Genomic DNA, 9,329 nt, shown 5'->3' with positions numbered 1-9,329 from the left:
AGTGCCCGGAGAAAACCCATGCAGACACGGGGAGAACATGCAAACTCCACACAGGAAGAACCAGCGACCTTCTTGCTGTGAGGCACCAATGCTACCCACTGTGCCACCGTGCTGCCCAATAGGTGGTACAATATCTTCACTGGATACGACAGAAACCAGGAAAAGCTCTGGAGTGGATTGGGAGGATGAGCACAGGTCATAACTTTGCTAGCTATGGCAGTTCTTTCCAAAGTCGTTTCATCATGACTGAAGATGTGTCCAGCAGCACTCAGTACCTCCAGGTCCAGAGACTGACAGTAGAAGATTCTGCTGTTTACTTGTGTGCTCGAAGTGACACAGTGACTGAAGACAGTGGAGCAGCTGTACAAAAACCTCCACAGACAACAAACAGCAATGTGACTCAGAGACAGCTGGGTTTTCTCTAAACATATGTCCACAATAGATCTCTGTATGTTTTACATTAAATGCATTTGTACCACCTATTTTATACTATTTTATATCAACTATCCAAAATATTCCTGTACATTCATAAGTTTATATTAAAAACATGTATTATTTGCATCATTTTATATTTAAATTTATTTATATCACCGTAACAGAAGTCTTTCAATGACCAAAGCAAAGCACTGTTTAATACTAAATCAATATATATATTGGATATATATTTATCTAAGATACGAAATGAGGCTGTACAGAATTACATTAAAACATGACTTTGGCTGATTATAAATGTGAGAAGTTCGCAATCGATGATAACTGTAAAGCATTGATGTAACTTGACAGATGACAGAAAAAAAAAATACAAAAACCTCCAGTCCTCCTCCATGTCATAAAGTTACCATGATAAAGCTCCTTTGTTTGAGTAGTTAAAATAGGGCAATAAACAGTAACCACAGATATTTTAAAATAACCCAGCCAGTAATGATTGATAAGTAATGATCACCTATAGGTTTGTAGAAATAATATTACTTGAAAGATATATTTTACTTGTTCCATTATTTATTTCAAGATGAGACAGAAGCTGAATTATAAATATCATCTGTGTAGTTGTGTGGTTTGCTTATACCCATCTAGATGAACTGAAATTTTAATTATTTTTTAATTTGCTGAAGTTTGAATATAAAATTACAGAGAACACTTCACACAGATTTAAAAGAAATAGATAAATAAATATTTCAGTTTGTCCTTGTTTCATCTTGACCTTTGACCCCCAAGGTTTTTTTCTGTCATCCTTGGGTCCAAGTGATGGTTTTTCCCTCTAACTGTTCTGAGATAATAAGTTCATAAAAAAATGTGAGAAACAACCTGGATAATGTCTCAGGTATAAGCTGTCACCAAGTGAGAAAGATGGTAATCAACAAATCCTACAATTACAATCTATGTTGAATTATATTATATATTCTTTTTAAAATTGTCCTCTGCCAGAGAGCCTCAAAATATGACCATAGGTAAAATAGATGGAATAGATCAATAGTAAAGACCACCACCTTGACCTGGCAGCAGTGGGCCAACACCTTTCTTGATATAGTTTAGATGGAGTGTTCTGTTGCCTGAATACATGGAGCCAGCGTTAAAACTCTCCAGTAGTTGGAGGTGGCTCACAGACTGGTGAAGGACAGAGTGCAACATGATAGGCCGTTAAAAGTGCGTCTTATATGAGTGCAGAATTTTTTATTTTTTTATTTTTTTATTTTTTTATGAGAGATACCTGAGGGTTTGGGGGTGCTAGTTTCTGTTGTCCATGGGGTGTGGGTGTTCAAAACTGAAAATTCTATGTTTGATTGCTGTGTTTTCTCTTTATCTCAAGAAAGGATTGATCACCAAAAACAAAAACAAAAAAACGTTTCCATCATGGTTCATCTGTCCACATACACGTCTCTGCTATGAAGTCTGAACAGGCAACATGTAGCTTGGTCCTTGGAGAGTGAGAAACAGCCCAAACTACAGGAGATCAAAAGTAAATGGACACTTGGCTACTAAATGTTTATTGGTCAGCTGTGAGTCAGTTCAGTGTCAGTTCATATGGTTCTTTGCCCTTCCATGGTAAACAAATGTAAACATGTATTTAGACCATTAGAACATCAGTACTGATTCAGACACTTGTCAACATTCACATTATCACATTAGACAACATCAGGCCACTTCTTCCTGGTACCTAATAAAGCAGGTACGCTCAGTGTTCATGCAGAGGTGGACCCAGCTTTGACCCAGATTTGACCTGAGAATGTTTCCTTGATCTTCTCTGATTGGCTGAGTGAAAAACACATGTTTCTAAACCTCATGGACAGACGTCATTTAAAATATGTGCTGAAGTTACCAAATATGGTTCCACAAGAATCTTAAACACACGTACAAAACAAATTTTAAATACTGTATTTTAAACTGTTTCACTAATGTGAGTGCTTATGAATCAATTGTCATTTACACTTTTATTGTTGTGTCAATGGTCCACATAAATGTGAACCATTTCTCCAGATATTTCCAGAAAAATAAAAATACATGCAAAATGGCACATGGCCATTAAAGACAACTATTGCTCAATGAGAAATTATTATAGTCTGGAGCCATTTTATAGTCTTGATTAGTCTCATAGTTTTAATTTGAGAAACTGTCTCCATGATTTCTATGTGACTGTGAGACAGACAGACACTGAGATGTGGCACTGAGACGCTGAGAAAAGACTGCATAAAATATTAATAATGAATGATTGTTAGTCATTTTTAAAAATGGAGAAAATGTGAAAAAAATGCAACTTAAACATAACTTTGTTGATTAGAAGAGAAGTTGTTAATTTTAACTGATGACAGTTGAGGTCTCCTTACTCTCCTCTCCAGGGAACAGTGTTTTTGTACGAGGTTTTTGTACGAGGGTTTTTCACTGTGTGGCTGGGGGGCACTGAGATATACATCCATACAAAAACCTACGAGGACAAAACTTCTCACTCTGCTCTACTTTTTATTTAAAAATGAGGAAAGAAAAGGTTTCTTGCTGGAGCATCAGGTAACTAATATGTTTAGATTATTTGAATGAGCTGGTTTTATGTTTAAAAGTTAGTTAATTAACAGTTTCAAGTCAAAGTCTGTGTACAAACAGAAACGTTATCTTCGTGTAAATCTTAAATTAGACACATGATAAAACATCAGAACAAAACTTCATCTCACAGGGTGACACCACAGTATCACACTGAGCAGGATTTGTGTTGATTTCATCCATTTCTCAGGTTTTTACTTGTTTTTCCAGGTGCTCTAGGTTTTTGTTCAGCCACTGAATGGAGACGCAGCACTGTGATGCTTTCGACTACTGGGGTAAAGGAACTACAGTCACAGTAACTTCAGGTAAGACACATTTAAACATAATATCTGCAGTGACTTCTTTATATTTTATTTTAAATTGTGTTTATTGAGGAAAAATAAAAGTTGCATTCATATGTTCTTTAAATTTAAACTGACAGACCAGATGAAACAGAGCTGACCAGATGTTTTTAATGAGGCAGTTTCTTTAAAATAATTAGAAAATATTCTTCTAAATCATTATCGATTAATTCAGGACGGTGTTTGATGTAATATTAATGTTAATGTTACCGACCGGGAGATGAAAATCTACATGCTTGTGTATGTTTTTCCATTCTATCTGGTATTTATAGCGTATAAATGACATAAATATGGATCATAACTACAGTAGAATAAGAAGTTTTTTATTGTCATTGTCTGGTGAAAAACAACCAAATACAGTTTGGCAGCTCTTTGGTTCAGGAGCAATAAAAATAGAAACTATAGCAGCTATACACAATAAAATACAATATATACAATAAAAGCAGAGTAGAATGTAACAGTGTAAACGGCCGCAGTGAAACTAAAATTAGAAATAAAATGTGGTGTGGTATATTTATTTTAGAGGAAGTTAAAGAAACGGTACGTGTTTCACTGAAACAACTCAACCTTGACTAAAAAATAGAAACAAGGAGGAAAAAGAAAGAAGAAAGAAAATTAAAATCATCAAATGCACAAATCTGCAGTAACGGTTAAATTATTTGTAATTAATCATATTATGTAATAACATGATGTGTAGTTTGAGACAATACACTTTCAGGTTTTTTATAGATGTAATCATTTTACACAATAATAAAATATAAAATAAAATAATAATTTTAAAAAGCTCTCTTTCTTCCTCTTCATTTTAACCTATTTGTGTTTTTACTGGACACAAAGAGAAATTAATTTCGCTAAAAAAAAATAAACTTGTACAAACTGTATCCTTTAAATCATGACTTAGATATGTAAAAAGCTTGATTTCTCTTTATTGTAATTTTTGTCACTACATTTTTCTTAACAGCTCTTGATATGTGGTGTGCTATATTTATTTTAGAGGAAGTTAAAGAAACGGTACGTGTTTCACTGAAACAACTCAACCTTGACTAAAAAATAGAAACAAGGAGGAAAAAGAAAGAAGAAAGAAAATTTAAATCATCATATGCACAAATTTGCAGTGATGCAGTTAAATTATTTCCAATTAATCATATTATCTCATGACATGATGCAGTATGAGACAAAATACCTTGAGATTTTTTATAGTTGAAATTGTACTGCATAGTAATAAAATAAAATAAAATAATAATCGTTTTAAAAAGCTCTCTTTCTCTTGTTTTTTTAACATAATTGTATTTTACCAGATACAAAGATAAAATAATAGTGATAAAAAAATAAACTTGTAAAACCATATCCTTTGAATCGTGGCTGAGATATGTAAGAAAACATCAATTTTTTAAACATATTCACAAAATTAAAAAAAAAGGCAGCCTTCATGATATTGACTTTCAAACTATTTTCAATTGTGAGGCGGCTGAGAATTGTAGAACTTTGATGAGCATTTATTTCAGTTATTTGTAATCAGATTTTATTAGATCTGTTAATGAAGGTTGTTTTCTGAAATTACACATTTGTGTAGCTATATATTTAGAAACATTTAAACTTCAAACTTCCTCTTCTTTCACAGAAACTGTTTCCCCACCGACTGTGTTCCCTCTGGGTCAGTGTGATTCTGGGGCTGGAGATCAGGTCACTGTTGGCTGTCTCGCTTATGACTTCAACCCAGGGAGTCATACTTTTACATGGACCAACGCCAAAGGGACCAGTCTGGATCCTCAACAATATATTTCACCTAAAAATAATACCGACAAATATACAGGAGTCAGTGTGATCAAAGTATCCAAGGCTGAGTGGGATTCTACGACTTTTAAATGTTCTGTGACTTACCCTGGAGGGAATGTGCAGTTTAATATACGTATGTAACTTTTTATTTTAAAATATTTCTCTGTAATTTCTATCTGAGTCTCAGGTAACTGGAAATGAATACTGACTGCAGATGTTGTCAATTATTAAACATAAAATGACATAATTATGTATTTCTTTCTCTATTCTGCAGTTCCTCCAAAAGTAACTTTGCTATCAGTGCCAAGTGGAGACAAACAGACTCTGGTGTGTACTGCTGAGGAGCTTCACAACGACAAACAACAATTCAGTTGGAAAATGAATGGAAACACTCCTACTGGCTTCACTTCTTGGAGCCCCCAAAAAGTTCAAAACAGATATTCATCTGTCAGTGTCCTGAAAATCAGCAAATCAGACTGGGACAGTAAAGCTGTGTACACTTGTGAGGTGACTCACACAGGACAAAATTATACCAAAGAGATCTCCAAAGGTAAACAGTCATTAACATATGGAAATCTGAAGCTAATACTAAGAAGACTGTCCACATCTACAGACAATATTAGAACGTTTTATTGATTAGAAAATAGCACTAATGTTTTTTTAATTGTTGTTTTTTTCATTGCTTTTCCTCATGTAGCTCCCATCACAGTGACTCTGTACCAACCAAATCCCAAGAAAATGTTCAGCAACAACGAGGTAGAGTTGGAGTGCAACGTCACTGGAGAGGACAAAAACATCGTCTCTGAAACTACAATCAGTTGGCAGATTGATGGAAAGACTGTGACAAACAACAATAACACCACATGGGATGCACAGATCAAAACCAGCAAACTGACTCAAAATCTCACTGAGTGGAAGACAGTCAACACAGTGAGATGTTCTGCCACCAGAGGAGATATGACACCAGTTATCCAAGAGCTGACTGTGAAGAGAGGAGGTATGTAACTAAACATAGAGTGACTATTACAGGGATTGGTTGCTGTTGTTGTTGACTTCAGCTCAGTCATGGATCTCCTTGACTCTCTTTCAGATGGGACAGACCCAACAGTGACAGTTCACATCCTTCCAGATGAGGACATTGAACAAGACAAGTCATCTGAGGTCACTCTGGTGTGTCTGGTCTCCAGTCGTGTGCTGCAGGATTACTACATCACCTGGTCAGAAGATACTGGAGTCTTCACTGATGGCGTCAACTTCCCTCCACAGACGACCACAAATGGCTACTCAGTTACAAGTCTTTACATCACCACCAAGGAAAAGTGGAACCAGAACAAGACGTTCCACTGTAACGTCTGGCCTGCTGGTAGTGATAAGCCTATGGAACGTCGAGGAGTGTCTAAGGCCACAGGTAATGCATGTGAAGAATGTGAAGTATGTTAAGCAAAGTAACGTTAAATGTTGTATTTTGTGCTGATGTGTCATTCAGTCTCTGTGTCATGAAAACCTGTTCACTCTGTGATGTCCTCAATCACTGTGGTTGTACAAACATTGTTGTTTTCTTTGTCGTCATGGTGTGTTTCAAATCTGTCTTTGTCCCATTGTCCAGCAGCTTGATGAGTGTGCTGACTGTTTCAAATAAATGTTGCATTGAGAAACGTTTGTTCCGTGTGTACGTGAATGACAACATCTTAAGACAAGCACAAACACTCACTTTGTACCAGTAGTTTTCAGACAAGCCTCGCTTTACCGTTCCGTTGTTCAGCTGTTCATTGAGAGAGAACGAGTGTGTTGCCCTATTAAAAAAAGAAATGTGCATACATACACCTAACTCATCTAACCACCTATACTGTGCCTTCCTCTTCTTATTGTTCTTTAGAATATTTTGCTCTGAACTGCACAGACGGTGCCACTGAAGAGGATGAGTTCAGCAGCCTGTGGTTCACATCCTCCTCCTTCATAGTCCTCTTCATATTCTCTCTCCTCTATAGCATGATACTCAGCCTGATCAAGGTAAACATGCAGAGTTTTTCTGAGTTTCAGCTTTTTAAAGGGCTAAATATAGTTTTTATTTTGTCCTGTAGGTTTGAGCCGTTCATTCCCATCTTCACAAACGATAATAGAAACTCTCAAAAGTGGCCAGAGATACAGAGTGAATTTGTTGGGGATGATTGTGATGACTTCCAAGATGCGTGTGTTTCATTTTGAATCATTAATCATAAAGTTACAGTCATTTTTCAAGCACAGTCCCTTATTTCCACAGGCTCAAAGGTGATTGGACAAATAAACCTCATCCTAAATAAAATGTTAAAAGTTTAGACTGCCTCAAGTCTGGAACCCATGGACATCCCGGTGGGATGGGTCAGTGGGTTTCCTGCTTTGTCATGCTTTGTCAGGCCTCTACTGCAGATGTCTTGTGGCTCTTCTACCTTTAGTTTTACCTTCAGCAAGTGAAATGCTGTTTGTTGAGCTGAGATCAGGTGACTGACTCAGACATTGGCGACTATTCTGCTTCTTTACCTCCAAAAACCCCTGGGATACGTTCAGACAACGTGTTGGCTCATTGTCCATCTGTGCTGTGAACCATCATCTGCCATCTCTGCTTCATTTGGAAGAATCTGAGCAGACAGTATATCTCCATACACTTCAGAATGCTTCTACCACATCATTAATAAATGCTACCGACCCAGTGCAACTGAAAGATGTGCATGTTCATGGACCACATGCTGTTCCAGAACTGCTCTGGCTCTTCAGATCATTTCTGGTGTGATATCCTCCAAATGTGATCTGGCCTAGGTTTATGAGGAGCTTTATGAATGGTTTGCACCTCGTGGGTTCCAAGCCTTCCCCACACTTTTTCTTCTTGAATGTGGTTCCAGAATTGCTCTGACTTGGGAGTCTAAATTGACCCATGAATTCTTGGTGCTCATGAATGTTTTGCACCTTGTGCTGAGCCCTCTGTATTTGCTCTCATGACGTCTCTGCTGCAGACTTTGATAATGTTGTGAAGGGGTTTCTCTTTACATATTAATGAGCTGTAATACACCTTCCTCCAGCCCTGGATTTCCAGAGGTCTAATCTGTCCTAAGAGGTTCATGAATGGTTTGCACTGAAGGCCTTTTTATCTTGCAGAGCACACCAGTGTGTTCCTTTTTACCCTCACAATGTAACCAAAGTGTTGATTTGTCCAAAGACTGATTAATGAATAAGCCCACATTCATTCATTAACTGAGTCTGTGTGTAGCTCTCCAAGCCACAACTATGTACTGCATTAAAGAACCAGAGACTGTCTGTGTTGGACAACTGAATATAATACTTATACATTTTAATAGTTTGATGTTTTCTTTGTTTTCAGGTCAAGAAACATTAAAGGATGGAATGGAAGCATGAATCTTTTTCATTATTTTAACATGTACATTATCATTTATCTGTTGTTTATCTGCAAAATCAATACCATGGGATAATTAAAGTATCTATCTATCTATCTATCTATCTATCTATCTATCTATCTATCTATCTATCTATAGAAAATAAAAATACCACATTTCTCATTGATTTAAATGAATATGTTTTCCTGTACTCAGCTGTGTTATGTCTACAGGATAATGTCATTAACGTGTTGTATTTGTTAGTGTAGTATTTGAGTTTCAGTGACATTTAAATGATACATTTTATTGTGTTGGCTTTTGTATTTTTTATTCTTACTGTAAATAGCAGGTTTGTAAACTGTATTTGAAAAAAGAAATAAAAAAGAAAAAACTTGAATGTCATTGAATGTGTTGTATTTCTTAGTGTCGTGTTAAAATGTCAATGAAAATAACTTTTACTGTAGTAGAGACAGTTCAGTTGCAGTTTAACAATAAATGCTTTTTTCTATATAATATTTGCTCATTTAGTTTTTTGAAGGAATTGTGAGTGATGAGTGTGAGAAAGACAAAAAGCGTCTGAGGATTTTCTTCTGTTGTTTCAGTCTCAACACAGGGCTCTAAGAACATCTAAAATAACAGCATGTGAAGTCAACGTACTGTGAACTTCTGTTATCAGTTAAAGTCTGCAGGCTTTCAGTTTCCTGCTGTTTCTAAACTTGTCATCTTTAGAGAGCCACTCCCCCGCTCTCTCTGCACCTCTGGGACCACACCTGCAGGGCTGAAACTTTGTGGAAACCTCCAGAGCTGCAAATGCAAA

The 9,329-nt window shown here is 36.3% G+C and overlaps 1 protein-coding gene across 1 annotated transcript; it reads left to right on the top strand.

Annotated features, from left to right (window-relative positions):
• The first annotated feature begins 3,313 nt into the window (after positions 1-3,313).
• On the top strand, positions 3,314-6,249 carry LOC311506309 (uncharacterized protein). The gene is made up of 4 exons (XM_084570220.1): positions 3,314-3,335; positions 4,993-5,280; positions 5,422-5,697; positions 5,845-6,249. The coding sequence occupies exons 3-4, from the start codon at positions 5,526-5,528 to the stop codon at positions 6,150-6,152; spliced, it is 480 nt and encodes a 159-aa protein (XP_084426346.1). The 5' UTR covers positions 3,314-3,335; positions 4,993-5,280; positions 5,422-5,525; the 3' UTR covers positions 6,153-6,249.
• Positions 6,250-9,329: the final 3,080 nt, after the last annotated feature.

The sequence above is a fragment of the Chelon labrosus genome (genome assembly GCF_963514085.1).
Source record: "Chelon labrosus genome assembly, chromosome: 21".
In the NCBI taxonomy this organism is placed as follows: Eukaryota; Metazoa; Chordata; class Actinopteri; order Mugiliformes; family Mugilidae; genus Chelon; species Chelon labrosus.
Note: the sequence above shows the minus strand (reverse complement) of the source record. Positions and strands in the feature narration are given on the sequence as shown.

Bases quoted from the DNA above. Each gene is read 5' to 3' on its own strand.
- LOC311506309 (XM_084570220.1), top strand. From the start codon at position 5,526: ATGAATGGAAACACTCCTACTGGCTTCACTTCTTGGAGCCCCCAAAAA. The intron at 5,698-5,844 runs GTAAACAGTCAT...TTCCTCATGTAG, and splicing joins TACCAAAGAGATCTCCAAAG to CTCCCATCACAGTGACTCTG.